The 21,247-nt window shown below is 39.1% G+C and overlaps 3 protein-coding genes across 5 annotated transcripts; 1 reads left to right on the forward strand and 2 right to left on the reverse strand.

Moving 5' to 3' along the window:
• Window positions 1–749: 749 nt before the first annotated feature.
• Window positions 750–7,658, forward strand: LOC131786351 (fibroblast growth factor receptor-like). Of its 2 annotated transcripts, none has more exons than XM_059103405.2 (6): window positions 750–1,548; window positions 2,543–2,725; window positions 3,297–3,596; window positions 4,650–5,024; window positions 5,475–5,722; window positions 7,004–7,658. In XM_059103405.2, the coding sequence occupies exons 2-6, from the start codon at window positions 2,656–2,658 to the stop codon at window positions 7,277–7,279; spliced, it is 1,269 nt and encodes a 422-aa protein (XP_058959388.2). In that variant the 5' UTR covers window positions 750–1,548; window positions 2,543–2,655; the 3' UTR covers window positions 7,280–7,658. The 2 variants fall into 2 exon arrangements, with proteins under 2 accessions (XP_058959388.2, XP_058959386.2); XM_059103403.2 differs by having other exon boundaries at window positions 2,584–2,725.
• Window positions 7,659–9,736: 2,078 nt separating this feature from the next.
• On the reverse strand, window positions 9,737–14,230 carry LOC131786264 (uncharacterized). 2 transcript variants are annotated; one of them, XM_066158933.1, is made up of 4 exons: window positions 12,282–14,230; window positions 11,487–11,642; window positions 10,990–11,091; window positions 9,737–10,789 (listed from the first exon to the last, which is right to left on the reverse strand). In XM_066158933.1, the coding sequence occupies exons 2-4, from the start codon at window positions 11,575–11,577 to the stop codon at window positions 9,885–9,887; spliced, it is 1,098 nt and encodes a 365-aa protein (XP_066015030.1). In that variant the 5' UTR covers window positions 11,578–11,642; window positions 12,282–14,230; the 3' UTR covers window positions 9,737–9,884. The 2 variants fall into 2 exon arrangements, with proteins under 2 accessions (XP_066015030.1, XP_066015033.1); XM_066158936.1 differs by lacking the exon at window positions 12,282–14,230 and having other exon boundaries at window positions 11,487–11,694.
• A 118-nt stretch (window positions 14,231–14,348) lies between these two features.
• Window positions 14,349–18,318, reverse strand: LOC131786300 (uncharacterized). The gene is made up of 5 exons (XM_059103340.2): window positions 18,057–18,318; window positions 17,640–17,793; window positions 17,072–17,221; window positions 16,432–16,533; window positions 14,349–15,423 (listed from the first exon to the last, which is right to left on the reverse strand). The coding sequence occupies exons 1-5, from the start codon at window positions 18,150–18,152 to the stop codon at window positions 14,507–14,509; spliced, it is 1,419 nt and encodes a 472-aa protein (XP_058959323.2). The 5' UTR covers window positions 18,153–18,318; the 3' UTR covers window positions 14,349–14,506.
• Between the last annotated feature and the right edge of the window lie 2,929 nt (window positions 18,319–21,247).

Raw genomic sequence — 21,247 nt, forward strand, 5'->3', positions numbered from 1 at the left:
CGTAAAAGTTTCCGTAAATCAAGAGTTATGTTCTGCACTTCTATTTGTTTCTGAGAATATGGAAATTTTCGGATTATTCCTCAGTATGCCGCTAACAAGAGATCTCTTCGTCAACAGTTTCCTGAGCATACTGATAGCTCCCTCCAATTCAGAAACTATATGGCTGTACTTGATACACGGTAAACGGTACCAGAGCTGGTGGTTTTTTTACTTTCGATAACATCAGAGTCATGTTACCCAGACCTGGGTTACATGAATATGCTTCTGTCAACTCTTATCCGAAAATCTTCCTTAAACATTCAAGGAGTTCCAATTTCTCTTGAAATTCTAATAGTAAATTTTGAGATTGATGATCATTCTGTCAAATTGGGCCTATTATATCAAAACAGACTGATTAGTGATGCAAATCTATTACACTCATGGCTCGTTGAATGCCCAATTGCACGCGTTTTCGAATTTGTGGAACAGTTACATCGACTGTCTTTTGTCCAAGGCCCCATCCACACCAGAGCGTTTTCGATCGAAGACACATCAGTTTTTTTCCGACGCAGTTTTGCCCAGCTGCATCCACAATAGTACTCCTGAAAACGCTTATTTATAAAAAGCAGGACCTTTCGAAAACGGCCTCAGTGAAACGTGATGACAACGGTTGATTTTTAAAAGGTTCCGTTTCTTGAGAGGACAAGTGAAAACGGAGACGAAGAATACTCAACATACTGTGATCTACTGTCGCATATGCATTTACGTCTGTCGGGTGTTAAGACGATAGACAAAAATGTTTCAAATTTTAATCGTTTTCAAAAGCATACGCAGCAGTTTGTCTCGTGTCAGAAACATAAAAAACGTCAGTACAGTTGAAAATATTTTGCTTCGTTCGTTTTGGGACGAGGAGATGTCCGAAATTGACTCGTCACGTTACGAACTTACTTGGCCCGGTTACTCAGTTATTCCGCAGGAACTCCTGATCTCTTTTGTGCTGAAGCTGTTAGATTGTTATCTCAGTAAATAAGGGTCATTATGTCTGGCGTCAAAACTTTGCCTTCGGCTGTATTATTATAAAATGAAAGCGTCATCTTATGCACTAACGATTGTTCCTCTGAATGTAGAGACGACAGGTCCGCCATGTGGTGCCGACACTGGCGGTTCATCTTCATTTTATGATCAGAGAGAGCCGGCTGTTGGTGTGGTGTCATTTGGACATATTGCAGTCGGTTATTAACTTCAATCCGAGCCAAAAAAAAAAAAGCAAACATGGTGTGCTTTTAAAGGCATTTAGATGTGCCTTGGTCTTTGTCTGCAACGCTCCCTCCAGCTGCAATCTTTAGTAATTGTTTTGGAATCTAATTGAGAGCACGTCTTGTCGATTGAAGCAAAGTTGTCGGTATCCATCGCTGTGGGAGCCTTGCTCTGTCAAATATTTTATTTTGGAATTACCTTCACGCCTGCTCGGCCGTCAGTATGATTCGGTCATGTGTAAATTTATTTTTTACTTCAGTGGTCGACATATATCGCTGGTAAAAGAGAGTTTTATCTTCGTTACATTCAAAGGTAAATATTGATGCTCATTGTTACGTTAAAGTCTAGTTTTACAATGGTGAAGCCTTGTTTACATTCGCTTTCATTTGCATTGTTTATATCATGTGCTAACTTTTAGCAATTTATGTAGAAATAGCTTAAGTTTTTCGTTGTTTTTCATCGGCGCAAGTTTCATATTTTGCACATGTTTACAGATCTAACAAATATTCTATCGGGTATTGCGAAACAACACTTGTTCTGCGCGCAATAAATCTCTGCTTTACCACAAATTTCCATATCCATTGTCTAACAAATGTTTTGGTTAAATGATATTCCAAATTTTCCATTGTTGTGGATGTGAATGTTTTTGTAGCCTTTTGGTCTACTGTTTTAGAGACAAAATGAGTTCATACTCGTTAGACTTTTTTCAGTCCTGAACTTTGGCAGGTGACCGACAGTTATAAATATTTAATGTTTGTTAAAAACATATCTAATCCTTGCATTCTTATTCCCAGTTTTGATAGATTAGTCAGTTTAGCTAAATAAACAACAACAAAAAACGAAAAAAATAAAAACAACAAAAAAATAATTATTCTCAAAAATAAAAATAAAACAAAATTGATTGAGCAAGCTTTAGTTCAAGGATAGCCCAAATGCCAAGTTGGCAGGCCTAGTTACTTGCGCAAGAATCTTTGCATTTGTCTTCCAAACATTTCCAATTTGCCTGGCATACACAATTCCTTTTCAAGATCGAGTCTTAGATTTGAAATGAAGAATGTGAATTCAGTTAGATATTCATATTTTGCTCATCCAATTGGGTGTTATTATTTTTAACAAACCTGGGTGAGTGGTGATTCATACCCTTCCTTATATTGTTTGGCAGAGGTGACAACAATGAGTTGCTTCAATACATAAGCACTTGAACAAACCTTCAATTTACAGGCTAAGGAATTGTACATTTCCATGGAAATACATGCGGTTAACTCTGAATTAAAGCTGGATTAATATATTTTTTCCCTGGTTGTAGGGTTGGAATCAAGATATTTCAGTGTAAGATTTATATTTTAGACCCTGTGAATTGGGTGTCTAGAGACTTCATCTCCAAAAACTACATGGAACACAGTCATTTTTGCAGATGAGATGCTTGTTTTAAGAATTACTTATGCTTTATTCTTCATTACATTCAACTTGGCCAACAATGGAGTGTCAGGTAAAAATGCAATATTTATGTATTTGTATAGATAAAAACACGAGTTTGAGTGTAATTTGGTGTTAATAAGCACAAGTACATTTTTGGAAGACAACAAAATTGCATGAGCCCATTGGAAGAGAACAATTTGTAGTCTTTGAAAAATTCACCAGTGCTTAAATGTATTTACAGGAAATTACATGAGAGATCATGTTATTACTTATTAACAATTTATATTAAGAAAGCATCAGAAAAAGTCAAGACAGGCAAAGTTTTAACAGTGTGCATGCTATTTGTAATATGGCTCTGTGTGACAATTTTGCACTTGTTTTACAATTTTGCACTCCTGTTGCATGAAAAATGCACTTGTTTTCAACCAATCAGAAGCAGCCACCAAATAATGACTAAAGAAACGTTGAGCTTGGAGCCTTGATAAACTTCATAGTATGACATTTCCCTTTAAAATACAGAACTATCCCAAAAGGAAAATAATTAGCAGGCCCCTGAATTTTCTTTTAGCATTGTTAATTGTTATTTAACAGGTCTTAAATGTAATTGTATTGCTTTATAACCAATGCTTTTATTTTCCTAGACCCCTCAGCTCCACACTTCATCAGAGAGTCAGTGTATCATACTATGACCATGTATGCCAAGGTTGGAGATGATGTTGAACTTGATTGTTTGTCAGATGGCAATCCACATCCAGATATATCCTGGTACAAATACAATGTTCCCCTTTTGGAGATAACTTATCGCAAATTAGAGGACACATTTATAAAGTCTGGGAAGTTGCTTTTAAGTGACCTTCTGCTTGCAGATGCGGGAAACTATTCTTGCCATGTGAATAATTCCTTGGGCCTGATTAATAGGACATTCATACTACGCATTTATGGTGAGTTAGAGTATAATACAGTTAAAAGTTATGGAAGCTGAATTTCATTTCTTTGCAGTTTTGTTGTTTTTCTTCGAACACTTTGGCAAGATGCATCACTTTTCAGTTCAGTCAGAGTGTTGTAAGATGCAAAGGGAAAGAGGGAGCCAGGTTTACATTACTCATATGGAAACCACTGGATAAATTCTGACTGATCTTTTACAGTCTTTAATTGTGAGAAATAATTTCAAAATTATGATTGTGGATATATCAAAATCATATATGTGCACTGCAGTGAACAAATGAATATGAGATCCTTGCAGCTATGAACACTACTGAACTAGTAGTTAATATAAGACCTAAAAAAATTTTTTTCAGGCCCGATACCGGTGCAGCGCTCTACCAACTGAGCTAACAAGCCAACTGGGAGCTGGTCATTATGTTGGGTCCAAATAAACCATCCAAGTGATGAATAATGATTGTGAATATATGAAAATTTCATATTCGTTTCTTCACTGCAGTGCACATATATGATTTTCATATATCCACTATCATTATTCATCATTTGGATGGTTTATTTGGACCCAACATAATGACCAGCTCCCAGTTGGCTTGTCAGCTCAGTTGGTAGAGTGCTGCACCAGTATTGCAGAGGTTATGGGTTCAAATCCTGTATGGGCCTGAAAATTTTTTTCAGGTATTATTTCAACTACTAGTTCAGTAGTGGTCATACCTGTGAGGATCTAGTTTGAAAATTGTAACTGCTTGTGAATTCCACTGATTTGTTTGTTTTTGCTCTATTTTTTGTTGTCTTGTTTTTTTTTGTTTTTGTTTTTGTTTGTTTGTTGTTTATTTTCTTTTTTTTGGAGGGGGGGGAGGGTGCCAGAGCTGCTGCCTGACCTAGCTACTCCAGGTGCTGGCAAATTAAATTTTTCTTCTCACGTTTTTCTTTAATTTTCAATGTTTAATTCAGGATCTTAGTCCTGCTACCAATAACGTTTTACCGATACCGCGCAGAATGGCATTATCAACATTTTAACGTCTTATCAACGTTTTAACGTCTCTCTTAAATAGAATCTTCAAATGGCAAACCTATTATCCTCAAGTCACTACTGACGAACAACACAGCAGTGCTAGGAGGCGAAGCAAGATTCCTTTGTCAAGTGACCAGTGACTCAGTTACGTATGTCAGATGGCACTTCAAGAGACATCATGCAAAAAGCAATGCTTTTGACAATAAAACAACAACTATTATTGAGATAACCAGCATTGCACCAGTTAAAATTTTGACTACCTTGGGCCCGAATACATTAAATGGTGACCTTTTCAAAGTGAATGCAGAGGTTTTTGTTCAGAATGTATCATTTCATGATGAAGGCGAATATATTTGTGAGGCATTCAATCAACTTGGTAGCGTGAGTTGGAGTGCATTCTTAATAGCAGTCAAAGGTACCTTTTTTTCTTATTTTTTATTTTATTTTAAGAGTATTCCTCAAAAGCAGAGAACTGCTGTCGTTGACAATGATTAACGTTTCGACAACTTAAGAAGGTCGTGACTCCGATGGTGTCTCGAAACGTCCGTCACTATCATCGACAACAGTTCCTTTCAGAGCTACTGTCACTCAAGCGATCAACAGTAAATGAAACCAGTGAAACAAGTCATTGGTTATAAGGTATGACTTTTTAGAATGGGAATCTGTTGAGGGGCGGATTCCAGCCTTTTTGCAAAGGTGATTGCGAAACGCTACAAGTAATAAATCCTGTGACAAGAAAGTCGATTGGCCAAAACCCAATAAGTTAAGGACTTTCTTTTTGCTGACTATCAGCTGCGCGACGGTCGACGTTGAGAAAAAGGGAGCGCCCTTAAACTAACCAAAATTTTTGTGGTTATTCATGAAGGTCCTACTCCATCAGCTACAGATCTAGAGACCAGATATGAGGCTCTGTTTGGACGCACGCAAGAGTTTCCCTTGGCTGTTATTGTAGCTATACCAGTAGCCATCTTAGTTATTTTGACAGCCTTGTTTATTAGAGCACTCGAGCGGGCCAAGCAAAGACATAGTGAGAGACAAATCAAGAGGACAGATGTTAATAGAAACGTAAGCGTCACAAGTGAGCCTTGGAACCAAAAGAAAACGGCAAAACAGGTAACAACGATTCTTTGTTAGCATCGATAAAGAAGTACGACGTGTATGTGAATGTATTACACAACTGTTTCTCTCGAGGGATAGTCGAGTAGCTCTCAGTATCAAAACGTAGTGTTCTCCTTTTCAGGCGATAGCCGGTAAAATGTACCGCCTGTAGTACCTCTCATTATCGCCGGAATCTCTTGGAATTCTTGAAAGTTCAACTTGTAAAATGATCGCTCTACCGGTTTGCAAATTTCTCTTACCTGTCGCGCTTAAACAGGGAAGAACACGCAACGACGGTGTGATGCCGCTAAATATTCGCCATGCTTAAAAAGCAAAGTTTCCATGTGCTATCTATTTGCGGAGCCTAAAACGTGAAGCTATTGAGGTACATGTTGGTGTCAAACAGGAATTTCCGTTGGTTCTGATCAGTTAGTTCTGGAGTTTAATTCAAGTGCATTCTAGTTCTTTTTGTTGTTCCGTAGTGAAATAGGAATGTCACAGGAGAGATTGGAACATGGATGATCAAGGGCAACTGGGCGGACAAAATGCGATGTTTGTTTTTTCCCACACAAAAGATGTCCCTGCTCTTTTGCGAATTCTCACTAAACTTCCCTTGAAGGTTTCTTTCCCGCGCTCAGAAATTCCTGGCTGGCCAAATCTCCCTTCTATCTTACAATCGAAGAAGTCTTGATCACGTTATCTTTCCGCGAGAAATGCGTTCTCAGGAACCATTTAAAACAACTGTGGCTGGCTTTATCGCCATTTCTAGTATTTTTGTTATCCAGATGTTGGATTTCTCGATCCAGAGTTGTTCTTTACTTCAATCTAAGACTTAACTCTTTCATAATTAACTCCCTGAAGTGATAAACATGTAACTTCTCCCTATAATATCCATACATAATCTGGTAAACAGGTAATGAGAATACTCAAACTTATCGGGTGGAAGTTGTTATCTTGATCTAACGCCAAATTGTTGTAGCTGATATACATGGAAAAGTATAGCAACAAGAGTGGAGAACTAATAAGCAGATCCTACGAGTTAAAAGGTTAAAAGTCTACTTAGAAAGGATATGACTGTAAGTGGGTTTACTTGTTCTTTTGGGCTTAGCTCTTAATCAGTGACTCCCCTCCTTTGACTCTAGACCTTTCAGTTTATGAAATAAACGTGTAATAAATAAATGGAAAGGTATTTGTACAAAGCAATCCGAGTTGACGGGGAAAAAAAAAAGGAAATCACAGTTTAAGCAAGTTTCAGGACACTCTCGGTAATCCTAATTTTTTTTTACTCATTTTTAGAAAACTGTAAAAGAAATTATCATAACTGCGCCTCGTCAAACTCCAATTTACACGCGGAAGCCCAGCGAAGGTAAAACTGGTCAGCAAATTACCCAGTTACCCAAAGATATGACAAGCCTTGAGGCATGCTCGGTTCGACGACCTGTTTCCTCTCAAGCCAGTGATGTAAGCAGTGAGCGATGCAGTGATGCACTGGAACTTGAGTGGGAAGGGATTGAATTGGTCATGGAGGAGGGGTTTGAAATGATTAAATTATGCAAAGAGGAAGAAGTGTAAACACATGTGATCCATGTGAAAGAGAATCGACTGAGAAAAAAGAAACATTGGTTAGATATACTAGATAGCGGCCAGTTGTTGTCTTCATCAGCAGATTTTTGTGAGTATCTGTGGTGTGCTCTGAGGATGGCGCGTTCTTTCAAAATTTGAACTATTTTGAAACCAGTACAACTTGTAAGTTTTCTTTCAGTAATTGGGGTATACCCAAATGTGACACATGTTGTGTCATGAATAGCTTAAGTATCCCAAACTCCATATCAGTGTTCCGTGGTTTTGCAAGTTTACAAGTTCCGACTGTGATACTGCGGTACAGTGCTGAAAAGAGATTGCACAGAGAACAAGGAGCTGATCAAGTAGAAAATAAAACTGTACAAAATGATCAATATTTGACTTAGCAGGCCAATGCAGTTGCACAGATCTTTTTTGCGTCCTGTAGAAAATGATAATTGCTTATTGTCGCCAGAACCCCATTAATTTTCCGGCTTGCGATCTTCCTCGAGCGCCCGAAAAGTAATAAATTGATAATGATAATAATGGATTTGCCCATATAGATATAATCGTGTGGATCACAAATCATGAAAGAGCGAAGTTGTGATCGCCACAAGAGTGAATTAGTCTCTGAAACGCACGTGTTGTGCACACGAGTAGCCACTTGGAAAATGTCTTAAACAGTATTAAAAAACTGCTCGAACGCACAGAAGAACTTACGATCGAGATCTGACCAAACAGCAGGATCAGCCAAAGAGGTTAAAGAGCGGGTTTTGTATTACTAACTGGCCAGCGGTGTCACATCGAGTCTTTGTACCATCTTTCTGGACACAACAGCTTGTCACTAGAAACGTTTATTGCGTGTGTTGTTGAGTTTTCAGTGTTCTCTGGTAAAACTTTACGGGTAAACAAATGTGTCACTTTTTCTGCAGCAACAGCAGAGCCCCATCGCATCTTTAATTTTTATCGAATTGGACGTAAAGTTGGATGTAATATTAGCTTAAAACCAAAATTAGTTTTCAAGTATCCAAAAGTGACTCATTTCTTCAGCTCTTGGAATAATTATCGTATTGTAGACGATGCAGAACAAACGCTCATACTGAATCAAGTGCAGATTACTAACATCAATTAAAAGTTTTCGCATTGAGTTTAGTCTCATTCTCTCTTTGAAAAGTTGTCGTAAAACTAAACCTGCAGTTGAGCGCAAAGAGAAGCGAAGGCCGTTCCCGTTCGTTAGACTTCTCAAAATACATCAAAACTCGTTCTGTCGTCCTTTTTTACCTATTTGCCTCATTTAATAAACTTCCTGGTTTGTCTAGAACTACCTTTCTTTTCATTTGCGTGTCTATTTCTCTGCCAAGTGAAAGTCGAAGTAAAATGACTTCGGCAAACTCGTCACAGTGGATTCACTGCTTAAAAGCAGAGAGTTGCTCTGCTTCAAAGAATACTATGGAACACTTTCGTTATGTTTACCTTTTTTCTGGAAAAGGAAACTGATATCCTTTGTTGAGGTAGTAGCTGATGTCAGCGAAGGTCATCGTTAATTGAAATTCCATTTCTTTTTCTTACGTTTGTTGAAATTGTGAAGTTAGTGTGTAATATGTTATTTTGTAGTTTTGTCTGTAAGTCAGCTCGAGAAGGGCCTCTTAAGCATTGAAACGTATTTTGATCGTGTTTTTTGTTCGCTAGGCCGTCCACACGTACTGCAGTTGTAGTTTTAGTCATTTATTGCGCCATCCGTTAGTTTTCTCTTACAAGTCGTCGAGTATGTAATCCTTTATAAATGAAAACCTTTGCCAAGTTCGGTAGGAATTCAATCCATCAACGAGCAGTGTAAGTTGAGTCCGAGGACACCATTATTTTAAAAAATGGATAAGGAAATTGTCTGCCAGTGACTCGGCAGGCTCAAAATTCTTATACCAAACGAAAGGCAGCTAAAACGGCTCAGATATCATATCATCGCGACTTGTTCTTCTCAACGACGTCTGTCCTTTTCAGCCAGTGATGTAAGCAGTAAGAGACGCAGTGAGGCGTTGGAAGTTATGCGGGAAGAAATAAACTGGTTATGAAGAAGATTTGAAATTATTGAACTGTGTAAAGAAGAGAACTCTCTCGACACGTGCGATTCATGTGAGAGTTGAGTAAGAAAGACAGAAAATTAGTTATTTGTAGCAGATGGTGGCGAACTCTCGGGCTTGTTCGCAATTGTGGGCTTTATCAGTTGTTTTGATTGCCTGAGTTAAGCATTCAGCAGTATGAGGGTACGTTCTTACATTAAGCTCTGCGGCTGTTCAGACAGGAGTTGTTTTTTTTTTTTTGTCTTTGTAAAGTATACTCGAGAATTGAAGAATTCGTTTAGGTTCGTGTGTAATCAGTTGTGTAATTATTCCGAACTACGTGTGTTTCGCGGTACTTCAAGTTCCGGTAGTGATTCACATCTAACAAATTGACCTTTATTCTTGATAAAGCACGGATTTCACATTTCTTAATTCTTTGCATCTAATCATCAAACATACTTGCTATATTGTAAAATATAATTAATCTAGATTTCAATTGAATTTAAAAGTTAAAGATATATCTTATAGTGGCCAGCACTAAGGTTTAATGGCACTGCTGACTAATTGAACCAAATAGAGGTTTGCCCTGTTTTATCATAACTTGTAGCTGTGTACCAGCCATGATGTGTGTAGTGAGGGGAGCCTCCCTTCACGTCAGGCTCGTAATTAGTTGGGGTGCAACTACTACACAGACTGCGACCCGAGCCCGAGTGGACACTGGGGAAAAAGGGACCCTTGTTAAAGACTGAAAAATATCCCGTTTTGTCGTTAAATCCGTACCCTGTGGGATATGAGTCGCTCCATGTCACCCCCAGGGCTTCCCCTAAAGCATGTCTAACATAAGTTCCACTCTCGCCTTTCAACGCTTTAACAATAAAATCTTGGACATGCATGCGACCCGGTTGTCCGCCATTAAAGCGGTTATGATTTGCAAAGGTTATGGTGTAAGGATTATCCGTAATGTTGATGCGATAGACATATGAATATTGATCAATACCGCCTGTGGCTGGGTTGTTACCTGCAGCCATGATCATAGAGCGAGCATTATTGGCCATTTTTACAGCGCCGTGGGGCAGATTAATCAGACCATTTGAGGAGCTGCGTTGAGTGGGAAGCCAGGCATAACCATTTGGGTTATTCATATTGGGTATGGCCTTATTGTTGGCATTTAATGACGTTGCGTGAACGTAACCATAACTAGCTAACATCCACGCTCCTCCAGCGAAAGTCATGTCACAGTAGGTTTGAGCCGGGGCTGTTTCACCAGGGGGCTGGATCCAATACATTCCGCTTCCGTGACTATCACCTGCGTCGAGAATTGCTTGTGCGTTTGGTGCTGGATTTTCTCTAGTTCCCAGTCTTTTTCTCACCGTGCACTGAGGTCCAGAGTAGGCCGGTGGGCACTTACAGAGGTTTTCGCCGATGCACGTACCACCGTTTTCACATGGCTTCCCTGTACATTTACCTTAAAAGGAAATTGAGATTATTTAGACTTAGCAAAGCCTTCGTCGTCAAACATAAATTAGATGGTAGATACCGTCGGACCTCGATTTTCAGCTACTCGCTGGTGCTACAGCCCATACAGCCTGGGGTATATGCGTTATTATGGCCCACGCTATTCTTTTAATCTTGTTTTATTTTTACTCAATGTCAAACAAAACTCACTTTTGTGACAAAAGGCTCCGGTGTATCCCGACGGGCATGCGCACCAATGAACTTTTGGTCCAGTGCACTTGCCTCCATTGCGGCAGTGCGCATCTTTGCAACCTAGGAGTTTGAGGTTTCACATATCTTTAATGTTTGATCTCTTCATTATTTCTTAATAACCATGCGCTGAGAACAAGCATGAGCTTCAAAGCTCCTGTGAACTATGCAGAATAGCGGTTATTCTTTACTTTGTCACAAGTTCCAAGATTTTGAAAGACGATGTATTGGCTTTTAGGGCTGACAAGGAAGCATATGAAGATCTCATTGATCTGAGTTTTTTCTTTATTAGAGGCACCATAAAGATGTTTTTGTAGATCTTTCAGTTTAAATTCGTCCCGCGATTGAGAAGAAATTAGCTAATTAGGAACGTGCTGCGCGATCTCTTAGAGTGCAGTTCCGTCTTGTTGTTAGATGATTGATGCAGAATTATATTCAGAGTTTTAAGACCTTTGTACCTTGACATCCCTCGCTTTTGCAGTGCTTTATTAGAGAAGCCTTGAGTTCTTCACATCTCGTAACTGTGGTATTGAGGTCACAATTAATCATCTTCGGAAAACGTGTACAGCTCTCCACTTCCTTTTCCGTTTTGTCATAACAAGCAAGGCAAGATACTGTAATTGAGTAGTAGAGGCAAAGAGAAAGGAATGTCTTTGTGAGCGGGATGCCTGCGAAATGTTTTGGGGAACAATGTCTAGGGAAAGGAAGATTGCGAGGATTATCAAAGCATTCTGGTTTTAAAAAAATACCAAAGATACTGGGGCTTTAAGTAAGTTATTTGGAAATACTGATTCAGATTGGTATAAACCTCACAAGTGAGTGGTGATCGCGCAGTCTGATTGCCCGGTTGTGGGTAGTTCTGAGAAGTACTGTTGTTGGTAGTGCTCACACAAAGGGGCAGCAAAATTTGCATTAAAACGGAATTTAGTTCCGACCATGATTTCATATGACCGCATACTGTCAGAAACATTCATTATTGTAATGTTCTTTTTTGTCTGTTTGTTACTCAGCTTATATGGTATGTGCTACTCTTAATAAAATATTGACCTTGATGTCGGTGAAAGCTGTGGATATTTCCCTCTATAATCTAAATGATTGTCACAGTCCTCGAGAGACTGTCCTCAGAGTTCGATAATTACTACCATTCAAAGTTATCTAGTCTCCCGGATTGCACTGATTGCGATCTGCATGTCACGCTAAAACGTATTTTCATGTATAGCACAACTGTCAATGTTTTCAGGGTTGTGGCTTACCTTTAGCGTTGTTATCGGAGCAAATGTTTTCCAACTTTTCTTCTAAGTGATCGCAAATCTGTTTCACGTCAATAGACTGTGAATTCTTTGAATCTCTTCGGCACTTTTCTACCAACACGTTTGCTTCTTTTACGCAGACCTCGTAAGATTTGTACTGAATTCAATGAGTAGACGAGACAAAAAGCCGTATAAAAATACAAATGTACACTGTCTTTGGACTGTAATCGTACGAGATGTTAGTGAGTAATTTCAGTAATTTGTTATTCTCTTGGATTTTACGAAACTCGTGAAACATGTCTCAAAGTAATACTTCAGTTTAACTGACTACAGAGGCAACTTTAGGTCACTCAGACCGAACCGGTTTCCGATTCAAAATAACTAATTCAGACGCAGTTGCATTGTTATATGAGGTGTGTTTTGGTCGAATTTACAGCAACCAATTGAGGTTTTATTTAATAGCTCGCTCGTGAAAGTAGCTTTAGTTCCTCAGTGGTCAATGATTAAGTCATTCATTTGTACGGGTAATCACATGATTTCGAGTACAATTTGGGATGAATCAGCACGAGCAAATTTTCAAAGGCACACCAATATGTATTCTTTGAAAAATCTACGAGTGCTTATTTATCCACACGGTCGGCCCAAGCTCACGTCTCGAAAAAAAAGCCAGCGATTAATTCATGAAAGCGTCACGCGTTGTGTGACTTGGTGTTAAGTTACGAGAGGAACCGTTGAGAATTTGAACACGTTATAAGGATTAATATGAGGAAAGAGATATGGTCGATTTACAACAATAAGTATTTCGAAGTGTTAAAATTTTACACCAAAATCAATAGCACTTACTCACGTCCTGTGTGCCCGCTGTAGTCTTTGGCGATTTCTGCCGGTTTAAAGCTTGCTTTACCATTACAGTTATTCCTGTCAAGACGAAGTCATTGACTTCGTCTTTTGACAGGAATAGGGCAGGAACAGGGCCGCTTGTGATTGCACGAGAAAAATTCATGTGATTTCGCGACTTTCCAGCATCTCAATCAGTCAATCAATTTCATTTCAACTTTTTGCGCTCAATTTCAACTTTTTGCTCTGTGTGGTGGTGGATTGAGGTGTTCTCAGCCAATGAGTGCTGAAATTTTTGCAAGCAGATTATATTTAAAGTGAAATAAAATGGTTAATAAAACCTACCTCTGTGCAGTACTCCTTGACAGTACTGAGCGCCAACTGTGATCGGTTGTTTAGTGGAAGAACAAACTTAGCAAAACAGGGGCTCAAGGCGAGCCAGTAGCAGAAAGCTAAGGCTGAAAACTTTCCCATTAGAAATTATCTCCTTCCACCTTGAACAGCTATCGTGAGTGTTGTAAAGCGAAACTCTTTGTTGTTTGGTATGCTTCTCAGCGACACCAGAACTCGATCTGTCATTTTGTCGTGCTTTTCAGTGTCGTGTTTGATATACTTCCGCATACAAGTAAGACGTGACCGCCTTTCCGCCAAATTTCTAATTTTTTACTTCCTCTTCCTCATCTTTAGTCTTCTCGCCCAGCTGATTCACTTCTACATTCTTACCCGTGAATGAGACAGTATGTTCAAACTTAAAGATGAGGAAGCAGGAATATTTATGACATGGAGTCGGTTGCTTGTTTCCTCTTTCCTGTCTGTTGGTTTAATCGAACCTCCTTGTGTCAGTTTTATACGATCACGCATAGATGACTGGGATAATCTGTGTTCGCTGAAGATTCAGATTTATTATTCTCTGTCATGTGAACACATTGATAGTTCGGAACAGATAGGTGGAACAGACTACAATCGTTGTGACAGAACTGAGGTGCATACGGACAATCGGAGTGGTTTTGACGAAATTGCATGTGAATATATGAAAATCTTTCTCACACAATCGGAACGCTTAAAATCTGTGCCAACATTAATCAGTTTCCCAGAATGAACCATTATGAGAAAAGCGACCAAGGTGGACTTCCAATAACGTGGGAAAAGGCATGGATTCAGGGAATGAACCAAGGATTCGTTCAGGTTATAACATTTTTTTGTTGCGTTTGATAAGTAAGATCTCCACACAGCTTGGCAATGAAAGGATAAAAAGTTTTAATACCTGCATGGATACTTGTAATTCTTTATAAAACAAATGTTTAAAACTAACGGTGTACCCAGTCTTTGTGAACTATGAAAACAACGCCATCGACTAATTCAAATAAAACTTAATGCAGAGTGCTAATCCTTCACTTAAACCAAACCGATGTTTGCCCTATCTTACCAAAACCTGTAGCTGTGTACCAGCCACGATGTGTGTAGTGAGGGGAGCCTCCCTTCACGTCAGGCTCGTAATCAGTTGGGGTGCATCCACTACACGGACTGCGTCCCGAGCCCGAGTGGACACTGGGGAAAAAGGGACCCTTGTTAAAGCCTGAAGAATATCCCGTTTTGTCGTTAAACCCGTACCCAGTGGGATATGAGTCGCTCCATGTCACCCCCAGGGCTTCCCCTAAAGCATGTCTAACATAAGTTCCACTCTCGCCTTTCAACGCTTCAACAATAAAATCTTGGACATGCATGCGACCCGGTTGTCCGCCATTAAAGCGGTTATGATTTGCAAAGGTTATGGTGTAAGGATTATCCGTAATGTTGATGCGATAGACATATGAATATTGATCAATACCGCCTGTGGCTGGGTTGTTACCTGCAGCCATGATCATAGAACGAGCTTTATTGGCCATTTTTACAGCGCCGTGGGGCAGATTAATCAGACCATTTGAGGAGCTGCGTTGAGTGGGAAGCCAGGCATAACCATTTGGGTTATTCATATTGGGTATGGCCTTACTGTTTAAGTTTACTTCCGACGCTCCACCCAAGTAAACGAAACCGTAACTAGCTAACATCCACGCTCCACCAGCGAAAGTCATGTCACAATAGGTTTGAGCCGGGGCTGTTTCACCAGGGGGCTGGATCCAATACATTCCGCTTCCGTGACTATCGCCTGCGTCGAGAATTGCTTGTGCATTTGGTGCTGGATTTTCTCTAGTTCCCAGTCTTTTTTTTCTCACTGTGCATTGAGGGCCAGAGTAGTGAGGTAGGCACTTACAGAGGTTTTCGTCAACGCACGTACCACCATTTTTACATGGCTTGCTTACGCATTTACCTGTAGAGAAATTTTAACGACAGGTTTTGTCGAACAAAATCATGGTACATGTACTTCGGTTGGTACTATTACTAACTAAAAGTCCTAAATAAGCAATTTTGGGGAGGTAGCTTCCAAGTGATTGGGGTAAGATCCAATTTACCGGTCATTTGACAAAGAAAGACTCGAACTTTTGCGAGATTATCGAGCAAATGATGTCTTCAAATCTGATAATATAATATAGAAAAGGAGCAGAAAATTTGGCTGAACTTGCATAAAGGGGTAAGTTTCTCAAGAAACTGTAATGATGCGTCGGTGGGAGAGTATAACAGGGTATTTTAGTGTTAACAACTGAGTTGATTACGTAAATTAGCCACCGTAAAAAGTTTTAAAAGCTAACTCGAGCGTTGGCCCCTCGTCAGAGCGATTAGAGGAGTTGTGGGTCGTGTGTATGTTTACATGCAGAAAATGGAGCTACGGTGATGGTGGGAACATGTTGACGAGAAAACAAGAATAACTTAATTGAATGAAAAGCGCTCGTTGATACCGTGAGGATTAAGAGTGCCAACTTGAAGGATAAAATTTTTGCTCTAGAGTTTTGCGGCTTTCCGAACTGCTTTTAGATGTAGAGAAATGCTGCAAACTGTTATGTGCTGCTTACAATTATTTGGGAAATTGAAGTGTCTAGCGACTGGTTTGGATTCCTTTCTACGTCGCGAAGGTGTTCTCGGAATGGATCTCCTCGTCGTCTTCCTGTTTTCACCAATGTATAACTTTTTGCAACAAGTGCAAGTTATGCAGTAGATGACATTGACGGAGGTGCACGTGAAGTGGCCAGTGATCTTATGGATCTCTTGGGTCCCGACATTTCCTCTACGTTGTGAACGAAAGGACAAGTTCTTTATGGGCCCCCCCTCCACTGATATCTCTTTTATCTTGAAGTTATTGCCGTCATTGGTAAAATGAGTACATAATTCTCAAAACGTTTCATAATCAAAAGAATTTTGAATGACACTAAGTTACACTTACTTTTTTGACAGAAAGCTCCACTGTATCCTGCTGGGCATTGGCACCAAGGTGAACCGAGTCCAGCACAATTGCCTCCGTTGCGACAATACAGATCTTTGCACACTATATGTAAAACCAAGCATATCTCATGTAAGTTCTTACAATATTAGCTCTTGATTTTGATTGTTGACTATTGATATACCCTGTATGTGGAACAGTTGACCCCTGCATTTTGTCATTTATTTTCTACAGAAAATCCGGGGATACCTTTACTAAATCTTTCCCTTTATCTTACGGGTGATTGTTAGAAGTTTTTTCAACGTATTTCAAACATGATATAAAGTTGAATTAAAAGAACATGCCTTTGATAGTATTTTTATAAAGTGAAGAAAAAGATTGGACCAATCAATATAAATCTGATGATCATTAGTCAGTTACGTGACACTAATTTGCTTTTCATAAACATGTCTGGCCAAATTAAATCTATTCTAAGAAATTCAAGGATCAGATCTCCTAGAATTCATAGCACTGCATGACTGGTACTCCTGTTCATTGAAAAAAAATAGCTTTGAGTAGTTTTTTTCTTTTTTAACATGTCATGCTGTCTCTCACTTCAGCTATTGATGCAGCTACTAAGTAAAAGTAGTTTTGTTTCACTCACCTGGACATTCCTTACTGCTGCAGTACTTGCTGAGTGAAGCCTTTGCTTCCTCACATTCTTGGACCTTGAGGTCACAGTTAACCTTCTTGGAAAACAATTTGCAGTTTTCTACTACTCTTTCCATTTTTTCGAAGCAATTTACACACGATGCTTCAAATGATAAATGAAAAAACAGTTCTATTAGACCATGTGATATCTAAACGGATCAATTATTTACAAACTGACAACGAATGCAAAACATAATGAACCTCCCCTACAAGTTCTTATAATCAAATATGAGAAAAATACGATCGGTTGGGTACTTTTTGACAACTTAGTCTCCCGGATTGCAAGAGTTTGTATACAACAATTTTCAGCCTTTTATTTTATTTATAGTTCTCCAGTTAATAGCTATTTTACTTAATTGGACCGGACAACGGAATTTCCGCAACTCGTGAATGAAAATCGTGCGTGCGCATTTTCCATAGAGTAATCTCTATATCTTTTCAGAACATGTCTATTGGGCGCATTTCGAGCGGTTTTTTACGGAGCGGTTATAATTGCATCTAACATCAACTTTTAGTCTAACCTTTCGCGCAGTGAATGGAACACAGACGCTTCAGTTTTTCTTGGTGTCCATCGCAAACTTCATTAATGTCAGCCTTGAGATAAGATACATTTGACATCCGGCATTTAGCGCCCGCCTCATAAGCCTCCTTCACACAATCTTCGTAACTCAAGTACTGAAATATGGAAATTACAAACGTTGATGGACGAAATTTAACCCATCCATTCTTGTGTCCGATAACAGATTCTGTGTTTACTCGTATCTAGAACAGTGTTTATGCATCTTGGTTCGAGTTAAGAATCTTGATTGAGTCGTTTCAACCCTTTTCAATCCCTCAAATTTGCGAAATTTTCCCTCAATTCTTTTCCATTGCACTGTAAAATGTGTTGGTCGGTTCGGTCTTCAGTAAACTGCGCGAAAAGAAGACATACTACTAACCTCTTGACACTTATCCGTTTGTCCGTTTGACGTAGGAGCAAGGCAAAAGCTCAAAGGGATGCAGCAACAGATCAATAAGGCTGCATAAAGTTGCATCTTTGCGCGCGTCCACCAACTTACTCCAAACTGAAAATATACCGAGTTGGTATGAGGACCCTGCCTTTTATAGAGCAACTTAAGGTTCTGAACGTGCAAACAGGCACGTATCAGATGCCGTTTTATCGCCCTCCTGTAGAGGGTTTAAGCTTAAGCGTAAAACGATCCGGAAATGTGCGGATCCTCTCTCGTAACTGACGTTTCTGGAACAGGAATAAAAAGTATGTTATTACATTCCATTTAAAATACCGTGTGAAAAACACTGATAAGGTCTCAGTAAGTATTCCAAAGTATAATTATGTTTACCTAAATTGTCTTTAGTTATAAAGGAATTACGCAAGTGTGTTATTTATTGCGTAACCAACAAAGCCGCGACAGATCAACCTTTAAATCACCTGAATGCTACTGTGTCTTTCCTGTACAGATAGACCGTTGACATTCTCTTGTTTGTTCCTCACTATAAAACCTGAACGAAGGCAGCGCACTTGTAAGTCTATTGCGAGCGACATGTGCAAGAGGGGTGGAATGCACCCCTCGCTGAACATGCAACTGATTATAAAAGGGTCGACAGGCTTTAGGACTGTATGCGACTTTTTCCAAGATAGGGCCGCAATGCAGCAAAAGAAAAATAGTGAAATGATTTGACGAGGAGAAGGTTGATGACAAATTTTTGTTGACAGCTTAACCTGACTAAATCAGTAGAAATGATTTGAATATACACTAGAGTGACGCTATTTAATACAAACATGTCAGCTTTGGGTGAATTATCGGTTTAGATTTGTAGAGCAAAGCAAAACACTCATGAAGCTATCCAATTTGTGTTTTTTTTCCGCTACTGTTAAAAAAGACCTAGAACCTTAATTGATAAAAATAAAATGTAGTGAGCATTTAACTTAACAATACTCAATCACAATAGACATTATTTTCAATTAATGAAGTAACGAATGTGTTTTAAACTGTTATGAAACGCGACAGACATGTTTAAACACGAGAAAATCTTTTTCGTCATACCTTGTGTTATCCGCGTCATCGGGTCAGACTTGTCACCAGGGCATGGCCAAATCCCAATAATCTGCGTAAGCACGCACAGAATAGAGACACGTCCACATTTTTACAACTTCCTTGAAATGTTTTCCTAGAAAACAACGTAACGACAAAGAAATCCGTCCTTGCATTTACCAATTTATACAAGAATGCGTTCTTTTTTCCTTAAGGTTAAATTTTACGATTTTTCTTATAGAAATATTTTGTGTACGAAATTACGCTGTTTAAGTTACATTCAAAGACAATTTTCGTCCCTTCTTTTCGAGGATAGTCTTACATTCAGGGATATGGAGTCATTTAAGATTCTTGGTTTACGTTGAATCCAACCGTTGTCCCTCTCCCAGACCCCCAACTGCCATCCTTGCCTCCTTACCAGCTAAGTTTGCATTTGACATGTCTTTCGGTTGCGAGGACTTTGGAAGCTAGGAAGTAAATTTCTCGAACCATGGTAAAAAATGGTCTTAAGGTTTGGGCGACCATGCTAAAACCGTAGTGCTCGATAAGTGGCGGATTATGTATGTACCGCCAGGCAATTGCTTCAAATTCTACCTTTTCACAGCTTTTTCTTAGCGTCAAGTGACTTGCACGTCACTCGAACTTTTCGTAAATGGCCTTCAGACCACAGCGATCGATTACAAGAATGCAGAGTTTCCTGCACACAGAGGTTGCTTCTTCTAAGAAATTTACGTTTAAGTGAAAAAGCCTTACTCTCCTCGTTCGAAATAAATACACACTTCCCAAGAAGACAAATACTCTTCAGATTATATTTTACAACTTATGAAGTTCGAAATGTTGCAACTGTATTGCGCAAAATTCTAATTTCTTTCCGCATTATAATTTGATGACATAACAGATATAATTGTTAAGATTTTCTATCGCTAGACAGTGTTATGGACACCTAGAACCAATGGGTAAATATTTATCTTGATTTCTTTTGATATTATCGATATGAACTGAAACTAATTTGTTAACGCATTACTTTACAGATTTCGAATCTCCGATCCATATCCATGGTTTTTGTCATAACCTTCATCCGTTATTTATTGTAATAAAATATCGAGGTTTGGAACCTTTGGTATATTAATGTCCTAACACTCCGTCACAGCAACGAAGAACATTTACAGTGGGGAGATGGTCGGGAATGCGACATTTTTATAGGAGAGAGTAGCCATGCTTGAAGATTTCAACAGGCACCAGCTAATAGCGGCAGTAAAGTTAGAGAAACACCTCCTGTTTTGCTTTTGAATCGACGTTTCTTCCCTGGAGGGATCATGACTTCCATAAGTTCTTTAACCGTCCTTAGGTCAGCCCTTACAAGAAAAGTAACTTTTCTACCTGCTTAACAGTTTCTTGACCGCTGGTTTATGAGTATCAGCGATAACGCAAAGTGTGGTAAATCAGAGGCGTGCTGATGCAAAACAAGAAGCCTATGGATTTATTGAAGGTCCTTGATTTTTTTATTATTACAGACACCGAGTTGTTAAATTGCACTTTTTAAACTTTTGAAGTTGTTATCATCTGAGACCTCGGTTCGAATTTTTTTAAAATGATATGTGTCATCAAATGAGTTCAATTACTACGTGAAACATCTTTCTTTCATATTTTCGTATGAGGAGGTAAATCAGTATCTGGTAAGCCACAGCTTCAAAAGTTTGCATTCTTGTCAAACCAGTTTTGCGTCACCTTCAGTTTTACTTCGCAACACGTGCAGCATACATTTCTTTTGTTCAGTCTTCCGTAAAATTGCTTCAATCCTCTTGTGAAACTTCAAAGTAGGCAGCTTATGCCAATGCTATCTAGCACTATAACCTCCAGAGGATCTTCTGATCATTTAAAAGCGTTACTTTGTTCGGATAACCTCCTTTAGTTCTCTTTTGAAATAGATTGTGTTAAAGTTAGCTGTGGTCCTATTCGGTACGCTGAGTAGCATTCTATGATTGGTTCTAATTTTTCGAACGCCTTTGGCGTCGCTTAAGATTGATGCAGTGTCTTATGATATAACGCCCGACAAAGATACGTCTCTTGTGTTTCAAAAATGGGAAACCTTATGC

The sequence above is a fragment of the Pocillopora verrucosa genome, chromosome 1 (assembly GCF_036669915.1).
Source record: "Pocillopora verrucosa isolate sample1 chromosome 1, ASM3666991v2, whole genome shotgun sequence".
Classification (NCBI taxonomy): domain Eukaryota; kingdom Metazoa; phylum Cnidaria; class Anthozoa; order Scleractinia; family Pocilloporidae; genus Pocillopora; species Pocillopora verrucosa.

Coding starts and splice junctions, on each gene's coding strand:
- LOC131786351 (XM_059103405.2), top strand. CDS start 2,656: ATGCTTGTTTTAAGAATTACTTATGCTTTATTCTTCATTACATTCAAC. Junction 2,726..3,296: donor GGCCAACAATGGAGTGTCAG/GTAAAAATGCAA, acceptor TTATTTTCCTAG/ACCCCTCAGCTCCACACTTC. Junction 5,025..5,474: donor ATTCTTAATAGCAGTCAAAG/GTACCTTTTTTT, acceptor TTATTCATGAAG/GTCCTACTCCATCAGCTACA.
- LOC131786264 (XM_066158933.1), bottom strand. CDS start 11,577: ATGATTAATTGTGACCTCAATACCACAGTTACGAGATGTGAAGAACTC. Junction 11,092..11,486: donor CAAAAGCGAGGGATGTCAAG/GTACAAAGGTCT, acceptor TCAAACTCCTAG/GTTGCAAAGATGCGCACTGC. Junction 10,790..10,989: donor CGGAGCCTTTTGTCACAAAA/GTGAGTTTTGTT, acceptor TTTCCTTTTAAG/GTAAATGTACAGGGAAGCCA.
- LOC131786300 (XM_059103340.2), bottom strand. CDS start 18,152: ATGCAACTTTATGCAGCCTTATTGATCTGTTGCTGCATCCCTTTGAGC. Junction 17,222..17,639: donor TTCCATTCACTGCGCGAAAG/GTTAGACTAAAA, acceptor TATCATTTGAAG/CATCGTGTGTAAATTGCTTC. Junction 15,424..16,431: donor TGGAGCTTTCTGTCAAAAAA/GTAAGTGTAACT, acceptor ATTTCTCTACAG/GTAAATGCGTAAGCAAGCCA.